The sequence below is a fragment of the Tachypleus tridentatus genome, chromosome 13 (genome assembly GCF_004210375.1).
Source record: "Tachypleus tridentatus isolate NWPU-2018 chromosome 13, ASM421037v1, whole genome shotgun sequence".
Taxonomy (NCBI): domain Eukaryota; kingdom Metazoa; phylum Arthropoda; class Merostomata; order Xiphosura; family Limulidae; genus Tachypleus; species Tachypleus tridentatus.
In genome coordinates this window covers 70,297,328-70,321,817 of record NC_134837.1, presented here as the reverse complement: position 1 = coordinate 70,321,817, position 24,490 = coordinate 70,297,328, and the positions used below count along the sequence as shown (strand labels likewise).

General features: G+C 30.8%; 1 protein-coding gene across 14 annotated transcripts in view; it reads left to right on the top strand.

The window, feature by feature from the left end:
- Positions 1–24,490, top strand: part of LOC143238447 (protein tweety-like) — a 60,007-nt gene that overhangs the window by 20,025 nt on the left and 15,492 nt on the right. For all 14 annotated transcript variants that reach the window (XM_076478691.1, XM_076478680.1, XM_076478692.1 and 11 more), the window contains exons 4-12: positions 9,421–9,532; positions 10,916–11,154; positions 13,601–13,696; positions 14,111–14,183; positions 15,816–15,885; positions 16,782–16,837; positions 21,005–21,097; positions 21,995–22,125; positions 23,674–23,775. In XM_076478691.1, coding sequence (XP_076334806.1) covers positions 9,421–9,532; positions 10,916–11,154; positions 13,601–13,696; positions 14,111–14,183; positions 15,816–15,885; positions 16,782–16,837; positions 21,005–21,097; positions 21,995–22,125; positions 23,674–23,775 — 972 coding nt within the window. The remainder of the gene's footprint in view (positions 1–9,420; positions 9,533–10,915; positions 11,155–13,600; positions 13,697–14,110; positions 14,184–15,815; positions 15,886–16,781; positions 16,838–21,004; positions 21,098–21,994; positions 22,126–23,673; positions 23,776–24,490) is intronic.

Below are 24,490 nucleotides of genomic sequence, written 5' to 3'. Positions count from 1 at the left end.
AGATGTTTTGAATCTCATATTTTGCACTTTCTGCTTCTAAGCTTTAATTCAGTTTCCAAGTATGCATGTTTAAAAAAAAAAGGTGTTTCATGTCTTCATATTTGTATCCTGGTGTAATTTAGTTGTAGCCCAAACCATCATGTTTGTGTATCAAATAATAACGGTATATTGAACATTTGGTATATTTGCCACATAGACAATAGTAAATGTAGTTTTTTACACTGTTTTGTGATGATAAATGTATAATTCAAGCACTTAAATGTCATTTGTAAACATTGTTTAAAATTATTTATTATATAATGTATAATTTAAAAATTATCTAAATATTGTTTGAAGTTCTTCATTTTATAGTATCTGTAATTCAAACTTTGACACTGAAGTATTTTTATCAGTTAAGGGAATGAATTATGGTTCTTGATTGGCTTTAAATATAGAGTAAAAGCAGTGTGGCAAATATTTAAGTTTGGGTTTTGATGTACAGTTTAAAGAGCACAAAATGAACACAAGTAAAAGATTTATGTGATTTGTAATGATAGTGCAGTAAATGAGAGAAAGGAAATGTTGAGAGAATTTTTAAACTGTTAGAAAAGCATGAAGATAAATTAAGAGTGAACTCTTATTGAACTCAAGCTTCCATGTTTGAATTGCCTCTCAGACGAGACAAAACTTTTTAACGAAGGGCTGTACATGAACTATGGAAGAATAGGTAGTTATATTAGAATTCAGGATAGCTACATCATACCCTCTCCCTTCACTGTATAATGCTGTCTATAATATAATTATTTGGCTCTTTTATATTGCCCTCCCTCATTAAATAAAAATGGAGCCGACTATCTAATTATATATTAAAATCTGTCATGAAAATTTGTATATAACTTATAAATTTATAATGGCCATTATATATTTTTTAATGCCAACCTCGATTAGTTAATATTTAACGATATATATATGCACACACACACAGAATATTTGTCCTTTTATCAAGTTTATAGTGGATAACTCTGGGGACAAGTGACAGCGATCTTGACGTATTGACGTAAATACTTTGTTTTTTTCTTGACATTTGTTGAAAATCGAGCAAGGTGGATCAATATTTAGCGACCAAGTACTTCACTTAAACTTACGTTAACACGTGCGAGGTATGCTGCAGTTAAAGTGGTGATTAATTAAAGTGGAAATTTGGTTTCCTTTTCTTTTTGATTGCAAATTATATTTGTACAGGTTTTACCTTAAAAATAAATGATGATTGATAGCCGGACAAGTATAAAGCGAGCAAATTTGCATCATTTTCGTGCATAGAACAGATAAAAAATGTCTTTTATATTTTTAGTTAAGTTACTGTTAACACACAATATCTCAACTTATTAACCCTTTCTCTGTTCTAGGCCATTTATTGTACTGCTGATGTTCCGTAGCTTTTTTTTTTCTCCTTATAAATGTTATTCATTTGTTGGGAAATTAGTGTAATGTAAATAAAAAATAACAAAGATTGGTATATTTATCTTAGGTTTATATTTTCTATTGAGTGAAAGTAAATTAACTTGCCATTATTCGCACGCGCTTTGAGTGTCATTTGTTGTGTTTACGAATCTATCTTTCAGTCTCATACACTGACTGAACCAAAACAACCAGTTCCTATCGCCACGTTCTATCTGTTCCGTATCAAATGAAAGTAACTTGTTTGTTTGTTTTTGAATTTCGCGCAAAGCTACTCGAGGGCTATCTGCGCTAGCCGTCCGTAATTTATCAGTGTAAAATTAGAGGGAAGGCAACTAGTCGTCACTACCCACCGCCAACTCTTGGGCTACTCTTTGACCAACGAATAGTGGGATTGACCGTCACATTATAATGCTCCCACGGCTGTAAAGGCGAGCATGTTTGGTGCGACGGGGATGCGCTGTGTGTCACATATTTAGGCATCTTAGCATTGTCCTTTCAATTGCATGTGATGCACAGGACAGAGTTAGGGTTAAGCACCAGTGCTACACATTGTGAAACAGATTGTGTGCTGTCGGTAGCACATCTCTGAGTTTTAATGATGTTAAATTCTATAACACTAGAAATTGATTTGGCTTCTAAAAATGTCCTTGTGTTAGAAAGCTGTGATAAAAGCATTATAAGGCACGAACATCCACAGTAATTAGAATCAAACTGTCTAAACGTCAGCATCAGAATTTGAATCCTGTACTAGAAAATGTGTTGAATATCGTTGCAATCTTCGATCTTTCTGGTGAACTGATAATAGGGTAAACTAGATAAGCGTGAATGGATTGAAAGGTCGTCCGTCTCGACAAGACGTCATTCGACTGACAGTTTGTAACAGTCGTCAACTGTTCGTTATTATCCAGTAAACCGATTTTTATTTAAGCCTTTTTCAGTTCTACCCCATTCTCATTGTTTAAAGTTTATTATTTTTAAAGTGTTGTCTCTGATATTATCGGAACAATTATTGTTTTGTATCTCAGGAGTGCTGGTATGGGTATTATTCACGAATTATTGTGGCTTATTTTTATATTTAATTCGAAGACTTGTTGGCTATAACCCATTGTTTTAATTTGATACAGAAAATCCTGATTAGTGAAAATATTAATGTTTTGTAGAGCAAGGTTATATTATTTGATAGAGTAATTCATTATCATTTTCTATTCACGCGCTGAAGTTATCCCCAATATTTTATAGCACGTGAAACTATTAAAATAGACTGAATCTTCGGACCCATAGGTTTTTCACTTGTGTATGTATACAAACTGTAGTTCAACTTAAAATTGCTTCTTTTCGTCGTTCGTGAAATTACGTAAATGATTTAAATATCCTCGGTTCCTTGTTAATCCTAACAAAGTTGTCAGGCTTTGTTTAAATTTAAAACTAGTGCATTAGGAAGTCCTAACGTCTACTGCCATACATGGGAAAAGACCAGTTTAGGCTTTACACAGCAGTGTTGATGTATAAACTAATGACAGACCCAACCCGGCCTTTCATTACAAGTTTGTGTGACTCACTGAGAACATGGGAAGAAGACCCTGCTATACCCATATTTTAGTTATATTTCCTGCCCGGAGTCGAAACATACACGCATGTCCTCTGTGTGTGAGTGCGCACCCGCGTTTTTCACTGAATTGAGTGTGTATGTATGTATGTGTGTGTGTGTGTGTGTGTGTTTATAAAATACTTCAGTTTTCAAGAACACGTTTGAGTGTGTGCATAATACTACGGTTTACAAGAACACATGTATAAGGATAAATATTTAATTTGTGTCATCAAATTATTGCCAGTTCTTGTTATGAAGTTTCTGGCACTGAATGGATAAAACAGATGTTCTGATTTATAGAAATATTCTCGTTAGCAGCCTGTGGCATGTAAAATGCTACTTAAACCTAACAGGAATAGCATTTAATTTTGCGATGAAATCCAGTTGGTTTTCGATTTAGTGAATTCTCTAGACGATCTCCGTGATGAAATGAGAATCTGCAGCTGATCGCCACCAGGAGATACGGGGAGGGTTGGTAGGAGAGGGGAGACAGAACAATCTATATAGCATAAAGGCAGAATCACGGTCATTGATCTGTAAATAGAGTAAAAAAAGAAAAGTTTAGTAGTGCTGGCGCCAGCCATCGATGAAACGAGCGTTTCTAATATTTCATTATAAATTTCGAAAGTAATTTAACGTAATTTTCGAGGGCAAACAACTTTACGTATTTGTGTATCTTAGATATTAATTATGTTTTACATTTTTTACTGTTTTACGCAGCTTCTCGTAGAATCCAAAATGAAACAATTTTGTGAACTTCTGAAATATTGTAGCAGTAACTTGTTTCAAAGATATGCAATAACCTGTTTTTAAAATACATCATTAGAAACCTCTTTTAGAGATACATGATTAGAAACGGGTTTTTAAAAAGTAAGTTATAATTTTCTACACTGAACTGTTACGAATCTGTTTTCCCTTTCAAATGCAACACTATAGAAACCTGATTCAAAAAGTTAACGAATTGGGTAAAAAAAAGTTGATACAGTATTTTTGTATGAAAGAGAACAAAATTTCTCTTATTAAAAGAAAATCGATTCCACGTGACCGATGAACGTCTCTCGTGAGCTCTGGATAAGCCAGTACATATGTGTTGATGAAAAGTGAAACATAACGAAGGTGTTGAAGCGTTAAGATAATGCGTGATAAATATGCCTATTCGTGAAGGAATTCAGATGTTAAGATGTTTGTCATGTGGTAATGTGGATGTGCTCGTCCCAATACACCAGTTTTATACCCTTGTGTTGTCGTGGATGAATTATTACTTTTTCAGTAATAACCCGAGAGTGGACGGTGGGTGGTGATGACTAGTTGCCTTCCCTCTGGTTTTACACTGCTAAATTAGGGACGGCTAGCACAGATAGCCCTCGTGTAGCTTTGAACAAAATTCAAAACAACAAACTAATCTGTGTTTTCTGCCTCATTCTTCTAGCGATACGGTTTAGGTTAGTGTGTTAGGCATTGGGCAAGGAGGGGGCTGGTTCTCCTATTTCGACATTTTCTTAATAAAAGAAACTTAAAATTATTCAAGAAAAATGCCCTGATCGAGAGAAATTATATTTAAACCAAACAGTTAATTACCCATTTTTTTGTCTAGACCGTAAGATGTAATTTTTGTGGCAGGGAGGAAGGTTAAAAAAAAACGGTCTTGACATCGTGATTTGACGCGGCTGGTTTTTTATTTTTATTTTATACTTGCCCATCGACGGAAATGAGTAACTGCAAAACCACACTAGTGTTAAAATGATTCACTTCCTACATGAAGTAAATCATACACAATGTACTCATATGGTATTTGTGTGTGTGTTGGTGATTTTATTTTTTAAACAACCTAATTATAATTATTTCAGGCCAGTTTAGTAACATAAACCCACTACGATTTAAAACGTAATCCACTACAGCTCATCTAATTTTTTCTTACATTTTACGTAGAAAATCGTACATTTTTTTTGTTTTCTGTTGCACAATAGAAGATATCATTCGTTGTGATAAGCACATGTACTTACTGTTGAATATTTTCTAACTTTCTTGCTTTCTAACCCTTCGTTCTTTTTTAAAGTATGAAAACGTTTGTAATATAGAAATTAACACGTGAATTGGTTTGGTCATCTTTTCAATGTAACCCCAATATTTATTTTTTTAAATATTTTGTGGACCCCTTAATTGAAAAGAATAGAAAGTTTAATTTCCTGTTGCTAGAAAACATGACTAGATTGTTGTACTGAGTGTTAACATTTATTTAGTTATCAGCTGAGGCATAAAACTGGAATGTTCTGTAATGAATAGCTTGGTTAATAGTAATTTATTGGTGTTGTAAAATTTATCTTAGAACCATCAGACAAAAAGTTCTGGGTAGAACACTTGTCCATTAAATATAACAAATTGAAAGTAGGTTTTAAATGTTTTTCTGTTGCTGTATTCTGTAACCTTTCTTTCTATTTCTTTCATGTTCAACAAAATTTCAATCCATTAATAAAATTCCTGTCTGATATTTTACAAAATTATTTTTCCAACTTTTAGAGTTTCATGTTACATTTCTCATGTATAGCAATCGCATGTTTCTGTTAACATATTTCCTTTTTTTAAATGTACTACCAACACTGAATTCTAAGTGTTTGTTTTCACAATCACATGTATTACAGAAGTTATTTAATTCATGATTAATGAAGGGTTATCTTAGGACTTAGTTGCTTTTCTTGTATGTAATTGTAAACAAAATACAATGAAGTCCATAAAATCACAAGTGTCACGCTGCAAGTTTACGTGTATCTTCTCGTGGGCCCAAATACTTTCACGTAAAACATCCATAAAAACTGCAGAACACAAAGTGTAAAATTGAAACCTTGTGTGCATCTCCTCATGTATTTCATGAATTTATTACCATCTAATACTTCATAGAACTTTCATTTATTACAAAGTTTGGTATCGTGATCAAACTACCTTACTTCAATATATATATTTCATGTTAATATTTGTAGAAGTCGTAGAAATTTGATTTTTTGGCATTTTGATAAAATTAAAAAGAAATTTCTGTTTTACAAGTAAACAAAAGTTTTAAAAATTTTGTATATCTTTACACACACACACACACACACACACACACACACACACACACACACACACACATCTTTATGTTTAAAATTATCATGTCAATTGACTGTACCTTAAACTCCCATTTTTGAGGAAATAATTATTATTATTATGAAATACAAATTTATTTTATGTTATAAACATTTGTTTAGTTTTGTTTATATAACAGTTTAGGTTACTTACATTTTCAATATGGCAAGGATGAATATATTGAATAAAATAAAACCTGACCTGGTCAGTAACAAATCAAAATTAGTAATGTCTACTTATCACTGTTTTCAATTATTTGAACTGTTTAAGTAATAGAAATCTTGCCATTATATTTTCTAGTTATTATTTTTAATTTATTCAAGTTTCATCAGAGTAATCAGTTATTGTGACTCACTAAATTAATCATTTAATCAGTAAGAGTATTTCTGATTAATAATGCTTTCCATTATTTCAGTAATAATAATATAAATATTAGCCATTAATAATTCTGTTGATGTAACTGTGTGTGATAATATGTATACATAGTGAAGGTGTGTTCAAGCCATTGGATACATAACTAGCTCCTCAGGTGTTTTTTATGTTTACCATGTGTGCATAAATAATGGTTTAGCTATAACTTAGTATTTGCTTACATATTAAAAACTATTAACATAATCAGTGTTATTTAGGTTTTATTTTCATTAAACCAGAGTATGGCAAGGTAATGGTCATTCTTTATTATCTCAGTTAAATGTTGATTACTGAATAAATTGTTCATTGAAATGTGTTTTGTTAGGAGTTACTAGACATAGATTAATAAACCTTAATGGTGTTACACATCCATTGGCATAGATTTTTTACACCCAATGAGGGGGATGATTTTTGGAACCACTTATATGAACTGTTCAATTTGCAAATTGGTAATCTCTGATTATGTGAGCCTGAAAGCTGTAAACATGCAGTCGCAGAGTAATATTGTTGCCACGATACTTGCATATATACTTAGGCCTACTGACTGATACTTATGAACTATCATTTAGATCGAAAGCTTAGAAGCACGCCAATGTTAAAGATGTACATTTCGGCTACTGAAAAAGCCTACATCTAGGCCAATTATGTAATTCAGTTGGTAAGAACACGAGAATCACAAGAACAAACACACAATTTGTAGGCCTGCGATGCAATAAAACAATTCAACAGACCAAACTGTAGGGGGGAGATGAGTGTATGCACCATACCCCCCACCTAAAATGAAGGGGGTATGTATACCCCCCATTCCCCAGGAACTACACCCCTGTACACATCATTACTTAGGTTAAAACTGATTTAATGAAACTTGTTGATTGTTGAGTAACTTGCTCATTTGTTTGTCAAAAGTTACTAAATGTGGACAAACAACATTCTTAACACTTAAGTCACAACTTTGTTTACACCAGCACGATCCTTCTTAGTTAGGACTAGCTCTACCTAGATAGTAAGCAGTATAAGAGAACTGAGCCTGGTTGTTATCATGCTCTACTTAAGCACTGTAATACAGTAAGTTTTGAGTCAATTGATTTATTGATTTCTCAGTGTGCATGTTGGTTCTAAAGTGTCTTCCAACCTTTACTGTAAAATATTCATATTATTTCAAATGTGTTTTTGTTTGTAAACTTGTATCAACGTGCTTAATTTGTTTTTGTACTTTTAAAGTTTTTAACTGTTTTAATGTATTCACTCTGATGTTGAACTTAAAAAAAAAAATCCAAAATGCCTTCATTAAATATGTTTTATATTACTGTGATTTTAATATTTTTATAATCCAGTTTATGTACTACAAGCTGAAACTTGTGAACTGATAGGGGATGTTTAATTAAATAGCAGTTGCATATTTCAGAGTAATAACTTGAACATAATTTTAAAAAATTTGAGATAAAGTTTACTAGAAAACTTCATAAACATTTTCAGTTTGCTTTCCATTTACCAATAAATAAAGATTTGAGATGATCCCACTTTTGAGCACCCTACATCTCATTAACCATAAGAAAAGCATGGTTGTTTGAGAAACAGTCCAGCAACTTTCGTTCTATGACTTTGAATCCATTTAGAATATTCAGTGTTGTCTAAAGTGTCAACCTGATATGATTGTTTGAGATTGACTCAACAGGGTGGTAGTAATTAACCAACAGGCTTTACAAAATAAAGTAGGTTTAAGTTCAATTCTGACCCTCTTAGGATCCTCATAGGGTATAGTGTTTAAATGCAACTGGTAAACATTGGACTGTCTTTGTTTTTATAATATCAGTGTGAACTTGTTTTCATTGAATTCTATATTATCTAACACTTACTGTGACTAGAATCTTACTCATTTTATCAAATGAAATCTAGGGGCATTACTTTAAAATAATAAAGAATTAGTTTATTTAGATTTAGTGGCATAGCTTTGTGAAAATGTGTAAAGATAAAAATATTAATTGTATTTTCAACTTATTACAGGTGTTGTACCATATTGTGTACATAATAGTTTAGAGTTACCAAATTAAATTAATCCTTAATTTTTGTAGCTTAAGATGTTTGTCATATTAAGTATGTTAAAGAAAGTACAAATAGAAGAATTACTTTCGATTTATCTGTTAATCAGCAGGTGAGTAACTACTTAGCTAATTCAGTCAATTCACTTGCTCTATTTACTATTTTTCTCTGTAGATTTCATCTTATTGCTATCATAATGCTTGAAATATTTTTGTGTATTTGTTATATATATTCAGTAGAGTTCTCTTTATTGCTGTCTCACTGAAAGTTTCATTTTCTGTACGTTACTTTCACTATATTCTATAGTTTCAGGATAAGTGGGGAAGCTTGAAAATCGGACATGAGAAACGTAACTTCTGAGGGTTAAACATTCTCTATATTTCATGCTGTCATTACTTAGCCTACTTGAACATTTTCGTATAAGAATAACCTTGCTTGCTGCTTTAACCCATAGTTACCTTGTCATGGCTAAAACTGTGAAGGTGACACCTACCAACAGGTCATTTAATGTTGCCATCATGCAGGTGTTGAGAATGCTGTGCCAATGTATACTTGTTCTCAGTTATATTTAACTTTGGTTAAGAAGCTGATTTGAAAGCTTGAGTGTTTGTGCTTTGCTAATGCTATATCTTGACAGGTGTACAGCATAGTGATCATGCTGTACTTAGAAGAACCATCTTAATTAATTCTCAGGTCTTTCTTTTCTTGTCAATTTCATCATATAAAAGCAAAAATTATTTTTGCAGGTTTGTGACTTTTTTGTTTAATATTCTGATTTAAAATTGTCCTTAGCTAGTATTTAACATTTTATCATTGTTTTTCAGTGGAACACTAGCAGTTGGATTTTATGGGAACTTCCTCGCCCATGAAGGCATCCAGAAGGTAGAAGGTGCTACACAAGAAATGCAAGTATTCGTCCAGGGATTTCATGATCGTGTGAGTATTTGAAATTGTTTGAGTTTGTGTATTTATTACTACTTTTCAATGAAGTTACTGCCTTTGTCATCAGTTGTGCTGAGTCTAAAAGGTGTGACCCAAGCTTCTGTGAAAGATTTGAGGCTGTTCATAACCAATAAGTTTTAACAGACTTATTCAGACCTCTTGCTCCAGTTCTCTTAAAAACTAGGTTGGGGTCAGTCTGATAAGTTAACTTCACAGGTGTGTCCATGAAGAGGGTATTTTGAACAAATGGATCATTCTTGGTGCTCTGTAGAAAACTTACACTTGACTTGATATTTGTCTTTTCTTTTTAACATTTAGATATGCTGTTAGGGTAGAGACAGAGTGGAGAGAACAACCTGTCTTAGTGGTTTGGTTAAGACCTTGAGCCTCCATCAGTCTCTTCTGCTTCTTTGGATTTCCTTTCATAAATAGTTAACAATGGTGATTAAGGACCCAGTGGTGTCTATATACACCACTATGTAAACAGTGTATGTAGTTTTGTAGACTGACTAACTGAATGTTTTACCATGACTTGTATTGTTTTGTTTTTATATATAATCTAACGAAACTTTTCTGAATATAGCTTGTTTTTCTATAGAATGAACAAATTGTATCATTACACTGTGTAACACAAATTTTGTTCCTGGATAGTATGCGTTATTTCTTAATTGCTTATGTTGTAAAAATACAGAAAATGGACATTATTCCCTTCAAACTTTGCTTTTGTGACCTGGATAGTGAAATTTAGAAATTAACCTATTTCTTATGTAAAAGCGGGCAAATTTGCACATTTTCATTTACATTAGGTCTGAATAAAATGACATGAATTAAGATTTATATGTATTTATACTAAAGTTATACAAAAATGAACAAAAATATTTAGAAGTGAGTAGTTTTTCAATATTTGTGACTAATGTAAATCACTTTCACGTATCAGGTCACAAAAGCAAAGTTTGAAGAGAAAAATACTTTAGACATTAGCAGTTGGGAAATAAATGTTAATTGTTCATGTCATTTTACATATATTTTTATATCAAAAACTATCTAAAATAAAGTTAAATAGAAAACAGCTTAAGTAATTTTTGTCAAAACAAGTAAATTTAACTTTGATTAAAAAAATTGTGACAGTTAAAGCTACCAAATTAATTGTATTTTTTATTAAGTAATTCGTATTTGGATTGATAAGATTGAAGGATGTGTTCTCACAAGATCAAAATATGCATCAAATAATATTAGTTGTATTATAACAGTGACATCTGTTGATTTAAAATGAAACAACCTTTATATGCATAAAGTAAAAATACATTGTTAGCAAAAATTACTTAAGTTACTTATGGGCCTTATCATATATAATGTTTTGTTATTTATATCTTTCAGGTCAATCACACTGAATTCTTACTAACCCAAAATGTCAGAAAAAACTTGCAGCAATTGAATGTGACCTTTAAACAAGCTGGGTCCAATGCCACTGTCCAGTCTGAATTATTGGAGTTAATTCAAGCCATGTCAAAAAATATCTCTCAGTTAACTAAGAAAGTTAAAGATATTGATGTAGCACTTGTAAATGATCTTCTCAAATCAGTAAATGAAACTATCCACCTGGTGGAACTGTTCAGGTGAGAAATATGAATATCTTATGCTTGTTAATTTTCTGTACACTGACTTCTAGTGTTGTAAGTTTATGTGTAGGATGTTTAAAATGTCACAAGGCAAGGAGTTGGATGTTGTTATTTTTCTTTGCATCTTAATAAAATTAATTGTCTGTAATAGAGTATTGTGTAATTGTTTTGTTTTACCTTTTTAATTTGTTTAGTAATACATTAATACACAAAATTCTTAACGTTTGATACACTTCTGTTCTGTTTTGAAATTTTGCTGTATCCATTCATCTTTTGAAAAATCCATGTAAAGAAAACAAAAATATTACAAGTATTTAATTATCTAAACCCATAATATATTGCACATTCTGCCAGAATTATTTTCCTGATTTCTTAACTTTGTGGATAATAACATGATTTGGATTAGTTTTTAGACAGAGACATTGTATAATGAATAAATAGGGTTTTTAGGTGGAAGCTGACAGTGTCTGTTTGGGTTTAAGGATATAATGTTATTACATTTACATCTCTTGATAATCAAGTCATTTTAAAGTTTGGAATTCACGATAATTTAAAGAAAAGGTTAAAGTAACTTTTCCACTGAGTGATAATTTGACTATTTGCTCATTGTTAGAGCTTGTAGTTTGAGATAACATCTTTGATACATAATATTTTTATATAATATCAACACAAAATTTTTTCTGCTAACATTTTTCTATATAAGCTTCATAAGGACTAGCAGTACAATAAACCTGCAACTATTAGCCTGGTGAAGCCACAATGGCAAAACACTGATGGAAGTAAAAAGTTTATTTTATGATTTAGAGAAAGTTGTTTTTTGTAATTTTATTACCAAAATGTTTACATCTCTCTGGTATGGATTACAAATTCTGAAAAAAACAAGTAGCATTGTTGAATTTGTGTAGTACATACTGGTGCATGAAAGATATTAATCACTGTTTTTGTAGAACATGGGCTAAGAAACTATAAATTAAAACATTGTATGTCCAGTTAAAGTAAAATAACAAATTAGGTATTATAAGGCTATTTTGTTTACTATGATTAAGGTTGTATTGTTGTTTATAGTCCTCCAGTTGTATTGTTAGAATTGGTTATTCATGAGAACAGTATAGACGAACAGTATTGTTGTTATGGATTTTCTTGACTGAAAATCTAAAACTCAAAGAAACAAGAAAAAAAGTGAAGTTAAGAACACTTAAAATAACAGAATTATATATAAAAAACAGGTGTAAAAATGAAATACTTAAAAGGTAAAAGGTAAAAACATTTCTTGAAAGAAGCATGGATATGTTAGGGACTTAGTCCATTCATCTTTTGATGAAATATCTATCGGATATGTAGATAAACTAATAGAACCTACTGATAAGATTTTTATTAAATATCCTATTTTATTTACTGTTTTTTGTATGAATAGTTTACCTTGCTTTAAAATGTTAAAAATAATCAAAAGAAATGTATTAGTTAATTTAGCTATTTTTGAGATTAACCAAAAGAGAAAACGAAGTGAATGGAACATAAGAAGACATTTTTTAACGTGGTAATGTTTTGTGTGGTTATTTTTTATCAGAACATCATGTACACAGTTAAAAACATTTCAAGTTTATTTTACAAATGGAGAAATTTTACATAAATCATATGAAATAGTCAGCCTGTAAAGAGTTAACAAGAAATGTTAGTTGTATCTTTTTTGACTAGTTGTGAAAACAAAAGAATACAAAGAATTCATAAAGGTGTTGCTTGTGTGGAAATATTTTGCTACCTTATCAACTTAGAATAATAGGAAGTCATTGATGTAGTATAAAGTTTGAAGATAAAATAATTTACATTGTATGAGGTCAAAGTTGCTTGCAACCATCTGAATACTGTTCTTCCGTTCTGTCTTGACATTATCTGTCTGTTATGGATGTTCATCCTTCACTGCTTAAATAACACCCATAAGGAGGAATCTTGCACATATTTATGTTATATTACCTTTTGAAATGTTAGTTAATGAATAGTCACAGAAACTAGATGAAGGTCTCAGTGTGGAGACCGAAGTGCTATCCCACTTTAAACATCACTGCAGATGAAATCTTTAGAAGTTTCAAGTTGTGTGATTTGTAATATACTTTATTCTTACAGAAATTTAAGTTAAAAACAAAACTGATTTGAATATCGGTAACAAAGATAATTTGTTATTAGGACTTAATAATGAATTGTAGTGTGAAGCTGAAAATTAAAATAAATTTATAATGAAATATTATTTCAGTATATTTACTGCAAACCAGTTCAAAGCACTTTATTTTGATAGTTTTATGAACTCTAATGCAATGTTTTACCTCATTTCTTAAATGTGCTGTTATCAAGTTTATTAAACTGTGTGAGACTGTTGTATTTTAACATTCATGAATATGTGTATCATATGAAGTTTGTTTCCAAGCTGATAACTATACCTTTCTTTTAGATGGCCAGCAACATTTGCTGTTTTGGGTTTATTGGTTATTTTCTGCTTTATCTTAATTGGAGCCATTTGTCGAACATCACGCTGTCTGCTTATCTTGTAAGTTGCTTTTTTTTGTTTTAACTTAGTTGTCTTGAAGTAAATTTTTTGTTTGTGATTAATGTTATATATTTCACAGTATAATCATAACTTTAGTAGAACATTTGTTTTATGTTGTGTTTATATCATAAAAAGTAAATAATTTTCAGACATTTTCTAAACTAGTGAAAATATTTTTATTTCATGTTTGTAATAATAAATTTTAACATAGTATTATATCTATTACTTAGGAAAACTCAGCTTTGTAAATACTCGACAAGAAAGACCCTGATTTTAAGTATTTTTATAATGTTTAAAACATTTAAATATAATTATACTTTGAAAAGCTGTGTAGTTTTTGTTCTAGTTCTAGAAATGACTCTTATGACTGTGGTAGTCACAAAAAATAATCTTTTGAATACAATCTTTTTTTAGTTTTTCAGTGGTTGGACTGATGTCTGTTGTCGTATGTTGGGTATTAGTGTCATTCTATCTCGGTTTGTGTGTGGTAAGTTTCTGAACTATGTTATTTAAAGCATAAGAGTAAGTTAGTCCAAGTGAATAATAACAATAATAAATTCACCCTAATAATTTTACTGTAAGTTATTCTCACCCAATGCCATATTCTAAAAAAAGATGACAATGTTTTAAGTAAAATTTAAATATCTTTTTTAAAATGATTGAAAATGAATTACACACCTTACATCAGTGTCTGTGTAGTTTATATTCCTCCATTTTTCTTTAGTAAAATTATTCAGGTATAACATGGGATGTCTGAAACCAACCCAGTTACTTGGAGTTGGTCTTTCCAGTTCCATCTATACTGAATTGATTTTAGCTATTTACAGTTAACTACCTCTAGTGACAGAAAAGGTATTTTTCTTACTGAAAATTTGTTTAAAATATTTCCATGTATTTTATAAAACAGTGTAAAAATTTTCTCTCAACTTCTAGTGTCATAACCATTATTTTATGGTTTAGTCATGAATAATATAACATTATCCGTAAAGGAAGTGCTATAGTGTAATACCTTTTACCATCATGCATGGAACAACACTATTGGGATGAGCAGACCAAGAATGGGAAAATTAAATACTCTTTTCTTGTAAAAAATAGTCAATTGTGTTTTGCTGTTTATGTAATTAATATCAGTCTAGATAATTGGCATAAATATTATTACTTTTTTCCATTATGAGTTATTCATATTATATTAAACTTAATGTGAAGTTCTATTTATTTATAGCAGTTAAGTTGCATGTGTAATGAAAAGTATATAACTTAGGATTTGAAACCTCTTTCATAAATGAGTTTTCATTAAAAACAAAACAAACAAATTGGCCATATTTGAAAAGAATTTTGCTCCTGATGTAATACTTACTGTTTGTTTATATTTATGTTTGTTAAAAGTAATATAAGTGTTTTAAACACAGAAATGAAGAATATTTTTGCATTGCTCTTAAGTAAACTTAAATTTTGGAATATCTTTTTCTGTATCTTTAAAATTATCAAACATCAATAATGACACCCCCAGTGGTACAGCAGAATGTCTGCAGACTCGCATCGCTAGAAACTGGGTTTCAGTACCTGTGGTGGGCAGAGCACAGATAGCCCATTGTGTAGCTTTGTGCTTAATTCAAAAAACAAACTGTAATCAAATCTTTCAGATATATTTTAATATATCTTTTAAAATCTTATGTGGACATAGAACTGGCCATATCTTGAACATTTAAGTTCTTAATACATTCTAAAACTAGAATGATATTTTAATAATTCAAAGACACTTGTCTGGATTATTTAAACAGTGGTTTAATTTCTTTGAATACAAAATTCAGAGTATCATTAAGAAAAATAGAAACGGATTTATTAACTGTATTTAAAGGATTACTTATAAATGTATGTGATGTGATGTATCTTTTAAATACTGATCTGGCCGACCTATTAATGGTTGGAGTATTTTGAAATGGTTGTATGTGATTCATTATCACACATAAGCTAGTATGTTTTTTCTGTCAAAATGTATGGCTTGGTTCCTTATTCAGTAAGTGACATTATAAACCACAATCTATGAGAAGAGATTATTACTGTGAAATTGTATTAAATATAACTTGGAAACTGACAAGTATACTTTCTTGTTCTGTAGGCTGCTGGAGATTTCTGTCTACAACCAGAACCATATCTTCACAAGGAAGTGGATCCCTTCTTTAATGCAGGTTAGTGTTTATAAAGATTTATATCTATGGTATACTCTATTAGTTTGTACGTGTCAATCTCCTGACAGGGTATGACATGTTTGTATATATGTTTATTATGAATGTGATGCATCAAGTTTGTGGCTAGTGGTATGTCATGTTAATTTTTCTAGAATTTTATTATGTTAGAAGAGCTTGTATTAAGCTGTAGTCTTTGACATTGTTTATTATTTAGCATCTTATTAAATTTCTGACAGCTTGTTTGTGTCTAGTAGACCTTGGTTAAACTCAACAGTGTAATTTGTTTGTGTCTAGTAGACCTTGGTTAAATTCTGTGGCTTTCATTGTGTCTTATTATTATTTACCGTTGTTAATACACAAATAATATAGGGACTGTGCCCCAGCTGATCCTGCTCATAACTTTCTGAGTTGAACTGCAGACCCAGTGTTGCCAATAGGTTGTTGGCATGATTATTACCAATTAATATAAACTGTTTTACACTCAGATATAGTTTGTAGTGTTAAATTTCACTGTTTTTAATAGTTCCTCATTAGTAATAACTTGCATAACTATTTATCCATGAGTATTAATTAATGTATCACCCCCACTATAATATATAATGCAGAAATAAACATTCATATATTTTCCTCCAAAATTGTACATCTTTTTGTTTCTGCATTTTATACAAGTGTATGTGTTTGTATAGGGGGTGAGACTCTTAACTTTTTCTTTGTGTCAGTTTTTGGTGACTTGATGAATGCTGTGATATGTTTTCTCTAACTCAACAATGAAGTGCAGTAGTACTTTAGTTCAGTTCAGTAACACGAAATCGGGATTTGATAATGTAGAGACGTTGTTAAACATTTTATAGTTTGAAATGCTAATGATTTTACACTTTTTTGTGTATTATATCCAGGTGTAGTACAGTACTACATTCACTGTGGTCAGAAGGTAAAGAATCCTTTCTCAAAGGTAAGGGTGTTATATTTACATGGTTAAAAACTCTATATTAGTTCATTGTATGGCTTTAAAGGATGTGATAAATAATATCTTAGACTAATATAAAGTTCTGTGTACTATGAGATAGTGAGGCTGTCTGCTTATTGATGTGGAGTTGCAAGTCAGTGTTGGGGGCTCGCAATATGTCTAACAGTGAGAAGTCTTTTAAAATGATTATGAATTGAATCCACCAGTGAATATAGAATTGGAGCACTTTTTCCTTTACTAAAACATTACTGATGCAGGTTTGGGCTGCAACAGAAATATAAATATTGACACTCCCTACTCAAGTAAAGAAACTATAAATATTGACACTCCCTGCTCAAGTAAAGAAACTATAAATATTGACACTTCCTACTCAAGTAAAACTATAAATATTAACACTCCCTACTCAAGTAAAGAAAGTATTAATATATGACACTCCCTACTCAAGTAAAGAAACTATAAATATGACACTCCCTACTCAAGTAAAGAAACTATAAATATTGACACTCCCTACTCAAGTAAAGAAACTATAAATATATGACACTCCCTACTCAAGTAAAGAAATTATTAACAAATCATGCTTCTAGTTCTAGTTAAGTATAGCAAGTCAATATGGATTGTAAGTATATTTTGTTACTAAAACAGTAACATTTTGCTCATTACACAATAATATGCAAATTATAATTAAAATGGAACATGTATGTGTCAGAATAATTGCTAGTTTTTTTAATTTCATATGAAATTCCTGTATAGTAACATCAGAAATGGAAAAGTGGTGGAATTTGCTAATCAGTAATTTTAACATGAGACTTGGATAGTTAGAATAATAAAAAAACAGTAATAATCTGAAACACTAATTTTATTAGTTGATTGTCTTCATGAAATTAATCCTGAATTAACGTGAAGATGACATTGGAAGGCCAATGTTTTCTGCTTTATTAGTAAAAGTGTTAATACCCCTATTATCCATCCTGAGATACGTTTTGAAATTAATCAGTCAAGTTGGACAATGTCAAATTAATCAAAAATAATTGAGAAATCATAATGCCAGTACTTTGGTCAACTCAATCACGTACAAGCATCAATTCTATTGATCAGTGTCATGTAATGTAATGGATGAACTCTTTTTCATGTGGGCATCCTTTTCTGTGCAGATTTTATGAAATTGGATTCACTATTTAATTACAGTGCTTATTTGTAATGATATACTTGTAAATGTGGCAATTAATATAGCTAATATTTAAAATGTTAATATTATACAAGTTTTTAATTTTATAAAGCAATTTCAAAAAAGTACAAGAATTGTAACATTTGCTCTCTAGGCAATTCCCTCTTCATTTATTTACCCACCCTCAAAGATATACAAAATGTAACGTAAATTACCCATTACAGTATTGTCATCAGTCAGACAAAGCAACAGTATAGGAAAGTGATATTTATAGGACATTGTCTGTTTTTTGTGTGCTATTATTCTGTGTTCGTTGGTACATTATTGAATTAGGTGAAAGTATTTAGTGCAGTAGTACCATTAGTATAAAAGAAAAGTGGGAACAAATTTCACTGACATTTGACAGTGAAAAAAGGAGTATCCAAATAGGTACTATATTTCTTGTTCATGTTTATTTATTTATTATAATAAAAGTAAAATTAAAAAAAATTAGAAAATATTTTGGTTAAATTATTTGAAATAAGGAATATTAACAATTTTTCACATGGTTTACTTCTAAGTAACTTGCAAGTAGCTCGTATGTTGTGTAAATTGATAGTATAACACAAATCACTAGGTAAACGTGCAACTTACCTTTTGTGGCAATAATATTGGTTAGACATGGCTTAAAGAGCAATATGACAGAATTATACTGTTATGAGTTTATAACAATGTAGAATAAACATGTAGTTTCATATTACAATTCAAAGGCATTCTAGAAAGAAAAAACAAGATTTAGATTTAGTCGTTTTTTTCCCACAGAAGGCTCTTAAATGCTTGATGCATGAAACAGAAGTTATAGTGCGGAAACTTTAAAGGACAATTTGACATTAACGAGTCTTCTGATTTGGCAAGAGGGTTAACGACAGTGTGTGTGTAATATATCTATTAATGAGTAATTTAGTGTACTGAACAAAATTAAGTTTCAGTTTTGGAATATTGGACAGCAGAATTGAATAATACACAAACCACAAACAATTTCTTGAATGTATATATTTGGCAATTAGGTAAACTTACATTTAAAGTGAGGTTTTCTAATGAATTTAAATCAATTTTTTTCTTTGCAGTAGAAAGTGGTGGGTATAACACAAAATAGAAACCTGTGGTATATTTAATGCTTTGTTTTTAGACTGCTTTTGAAAACATCTTAAGAACTTGAATTTGGGCATTTTGGTAGGGTTATAAAATGACCCTTACTAAAACACCTTTGAATCATTTGAAACTACACCAGTGTGCAAATACATCACTTTTATATTTGGGTGAATTTATGTAAACTAGTGTTTTGTGTATTCTCCATAATTACAGTAAGTGCCAGATCTAATGTTACACACTTATGTGTTCTCTAATTCTATTCTAAATAGAAATAAATGTAACTGATATTGTATAATTATTAATAATCAGTTGAAACTTGGATACAGGTAATTGTTGTTAAAAACAGATCAATGTTGAAAGTAATCAATATAACAACATAACCTTGTCCTAGAACTTATTATGGAGCAAACAGATGTTCAGTTCTCAAATCTGGAATTTTAAATATAATTCATGGGAACCATGCATTTGGCAGTGGTGCCAAATGAAAGTGTATGTGAGATGGATGTATCAGAATTTCAGCAGAAAAATACAAATAATTTAATTTCTGCAGTAGCTTTCCCACCCTAAGTGGTATTGAGATTTAATGGGTAAAGTATATTAAGTGCATTGTTTTTACTTATTATGGATGATGTAACATGTGGTCAACCATCTGTATGATCAGACTTAGTTCTACAACACCTGTGCCTGGAAATAATTGTGTATTGGCTGTGATTTATAGTTTCTTTTTTTATGGTTATTGTTTATCTTTTACACAGTACTTAATACTCATTCTCTTGTGTTTTTTCAATATTTGTGATACTTTGGTTTTATATCCTGTGTCTAACATAATTTTTTAAGTTGATTTTTTCCTTATTTCTTTACTTTTTGGACATTGTAAACTTTTGTGATTTTTCTAAAAAATTTTTTTTAAATGAAGGTGATGCATCAGTGTACAACTTTTCCACTGTTTTCTTTTTTTGTTACACATTTTTTGCTGGATAGCTTTTGTTTCCAATGAAACTAATAGATTGTTCCTACTTCTGAATGAGCTACAAGTATGATTTCTGATTGGATAATATTTTATTCAGGGTTATAAAACCATTTGAAACTAGACTTACGACAGCTGTGGATGTCGACACATTTAAATAATGTCAAGGTACTATTGCTTCCTTTCATATCTATAACAAATTTACAAGTCCAACCTGCAAAATGCAAAATTAACAAAAAACAAAATGCATCAGAATTTGAAAAAAAAATTATTTTGATAGTCTAGGGTTAAAAACCAAAATGATTCTGTCAAAATAGAAATAGCTTGTATCTTTGTATTCTAGGTCTGTTTATTGGTGTTGATTCGTGACATTATTACTTCTAGTCAGCTTCTTGTATGGAAATGGCTGTTAGCTTAAATTACATTTTGGTTATAATTTATATCACTTACTTTGGGCCAGAAGTTATTAATAATTTTAGAAAACTTGCTAAAGTACAAACAGTATGCAGATTTGTAGAACTTTTTATTAATCTACTGTATGGAAAAATAATTTTTCAATACATTAATATTATATTTGGCCTTTCAGTAGTTGAAATAAGTGTGTGGAGCTCAGTAACTATAGTTTCATCCTCTTTGCAGACAATACAAAAATGTTATTTTCAGGAAGACACTTCCTGAAATCGGTGATACATTCTGGTTCTGACAATAGTCAAGATATCACATTTCAATGGTGTATTCCAAACCTAACACTAGTTCTAGATTATGTTATCCTGTTTCAGTGGTGTATTCCAAACCTAGCACTAGTCCTAGATTGTTATCCTGTTTCAGTGGTGTATTCCAAACCTAGCACTAGTCCCAGGTAAGATGATATTATTCTATTTTTATTTAGTCTTTCAAGGAGAGCATGGCTAAACTGGACAACCTGGAAAGGTCACTTGGTGAGGTCAAAGAGTTAGCTGAACCACATTTTTCACAGCCAAAGGTATGCACTAAATGATAAGTTAAAGATTTAGTATTTAACAGTTTTATACAAATGTTTGTTTTTCAAGTTAATCATCTGTAGTGCTAGATAAATTGTTTAGGTACATGTACTATCTTTCTGAATGCATTTTAAATAGAATACTAATAATAATAAAAAAAGTTTACACTTAAGTAAGTATGAATTATGTTAGTTTGTAGGAATAGTGTTGTGTAGTAGTATACCTACTAAATATTTGAAGTTGTAATGTGTTACTTGTGGACATGTTAAGCTGTGAAGTGAAAATTGAGAGTGAAGAAGATTGTGGATGGATCAAGTGTCTCAGCAGGACTGTGAATATACCTTTGTGTTCTGATTGCTGCAGATGTCTGTTTTTACTTCCAGTGGTTATTAATGTTGAAGTTTCACTATTGAACTAGGCTGAAAAATGAGTACAGTTCATGATCTTTCAATTGTCACTTTTTGTTGGAAGAAGATTTAAGTGCTAAAACTGTATAAATTTTAAGAGCAGCACACTGTCCTGTGAGGGTTAAACTGAGAGCAGCACACTGTCCTGTGAGGGTTAAACTGAGAGCAGCACACTGTCCTGTGAGGGTTAAACTGAGAGCAGCACACTGTCCTGTGAGGGTTAAACTGAGAGTAGCGTGCACTGTCCTGTAAGAGTTAAACTGAGAGTAGCGTGCACTGTCCTGTAAGAGTTAAACTGAAATGAGGCAGGATTCAAACCAGTGACTTTACTAATTTTATTCTTGTACACCATTTACTTTTGTTATAAGTGTGTTTTTTTGTGTTATCTGCTTCTGTTGTAGGTTTGTGTGTGTGTGTGTGTGTGTGTGTGTCTGTAGTTCCATTTTCCATTTGTTTCTATTATAGGTTTGTTTTATTTGTTATCTGTTAAAGGTTTTTCAGCTTCTTGATCAGTTAGCAGAAAGTTTGAGTGAATCAAGGACTGATGTTTCTGTATTACAAGACTGTACTTCTGTTTATCGACAGTACAATAAGGCTATGGAGGCCACTTGTACCACAGGCATGTAAGTATATCAGATAGTTATTGAACCATTTTAGTTTTGGCTAATAATAATGTTTGTGCTGTGAACTTTTCAGAGACAGTTTTATGGAACAATATTAATGTGTTTCCTTAGGGATTAAACTTGCCCCGTTTGATGTCACATCATTAATTCTTTCTCTTTAAACTATAAAGCATTTTCTTCCCCCATTGTTGTCATCACATTAAAAATCATTGTTGGTTAAATCAGGTTCAGAACCAGGATCGTTGTTGGTGAAAACACATGCTATTTGGGTCTGTTGCGTTTTTTTATGAAAATGACAGTTTTCAACTGCAAATGTTATCAGTGTCTTAAATAGTAACATGCACCATATTGGATATGGGTCAGTGGCTGTGGTCATCATCTGTGTCTATTGATTTTGTGCACTTCTTTGCATTTCTAGGGGTAATTCAAACTGCATTATATGGTTGCTGTAAGGTGACAGATGTGCCTAAAGGCTTAGAGATAGTATTGAAGAAACACTGTGTTGTGCAGAAACTTTAGATAGTTCAGTATGTTTATAAAAAGCATAATATATATATATATATATATATATACTGAAATGAATAATTCGTATCTAGTTTTGTTCTCTTTGTATGCGAGTACTTTCAACCACTCAACAGGTTAACATTTTGTGTTCTTTGTTATTCCTGCTTTTTGATTTATCAGGTAACATGTTTTATGATGTTAGTTGGCAACTAATTTTGATTAAATCTTGCATTTATTGTTTTTTTCCTTTAGATCAAATAAAGAAAAATTTGAGGCATTTCCAGGTTGTTTAAATCAGTAGAATGTTATTAAATTTAATTTGAAAAAAAAAATATGGCAAAGGAAAGAAAAAAAGTAAAGCTGTTAAGTTAGGCTTAGCAACTTGTAATTGCAGAAAGTTTTTAATTTACTTAGTAAATGGATTCTCGCATAAGACTGAAGTTATGTAGAATGTCACTCAGTATAGAAAGCATATAAATAGCACATTGAGCTTTCATGAAGTCACTTCATTGTTGTTTATAGCTGGGCAATTAACTGGATTTAATTATTTGATTACTTAGAGCTGTAAATAACATAGATTATTGTTGGGAAAATAATTAACTAACCAAAATTAGTATTTGCTATTAATAGTTTTCCATTATACCAACTATTCAAGAAATCAAAATATTAATCATCTTATTATTATTTTCAGTTAATTCAAGGCTGTTTAACTTAATCAAATAATATAAATTAGTGTTCCATGTCATGAAGTACAGTGGTATGCTTTGGGTTTGTTATTTTTATCTAGTAGTTCAGTGAATGCTGTGAATGTGATTAGAACCATATTATAAATATTTTGGTATGATTGGTTAATTTTCTTTCCTCTCAGATTATATAGTATCTTTTAGTTTAGCTTGGCTAGAAATATCTTGCATGAAAACTGGTTTTTGTATGGTAATACATACTACCACTGTAAATTAATTTTCTCATTGTTATTGTATGTTGATACTGAGTACTACTCTGAAACAACCTTCTTGTTGTCATATCTCTGAACTATGATTTTAGTGAAGGAACTGCCTTCCTGCTTGTGTCAGCAGTTGGATCAGGTTTCTTCTTTACCATCTTGATATGGTTGGCTTCGTGTACTTGGATTCACGTCCGAAAGAAGTAAGTGCTAAATTTTAGTTAATAATTAGATAGACCTTAAGAGGTTTTATTTCATTGCATGTACTGAGTTATGATATTTTAATAATTGCACAAAAATCTGAACATAAGTTATCCACATAAGTCATTTGTTGTCTAATATAAAAATAAATCCTGGGTGTACATCTTGCACTGATTACTTTCTATCAGCGGTGGTCCGTGTCACACGTAGTGTGATTTGTGAAAGTGGACTGTAGTGATAAATTTTAAATCTTGTCTTTAATTATTCAATAAACATAAAGGATCCTTCATGAATTAACAATAAGTAAAACCTTATGTCAGAAAGTAATAAATAAATGATTAGTAAATATATTGTGATGGTAGTTTTCATATTGGGAAAATAATAAATGTGTGATTAAGAAGTGTGAGCTGATGGCAGATTTGTTACATAAGAAAGTAACAGGTGATTAGGAAATGCAATCTGCATCAGAATGAATGAAAGTTTCTGGTTGTGAGACACATACCCTTAGTTACCAGGTTCTTTGAGTAATTTGTAAAATGTGCATGTGGGTGATTCTTCTAAAGATTTAAATAAAGAATATCTCTACAGATGGTTCTATAAAACGTGAAGGTTTGAAAACTTAATGAGGTTAAGAAATGTTTGTAAAAAAAAAATGTTTTAGATCAATCATTTTTGAAAGGAAAGTGGTTGAAGAGTATTCTATGAAATGTTATTTTA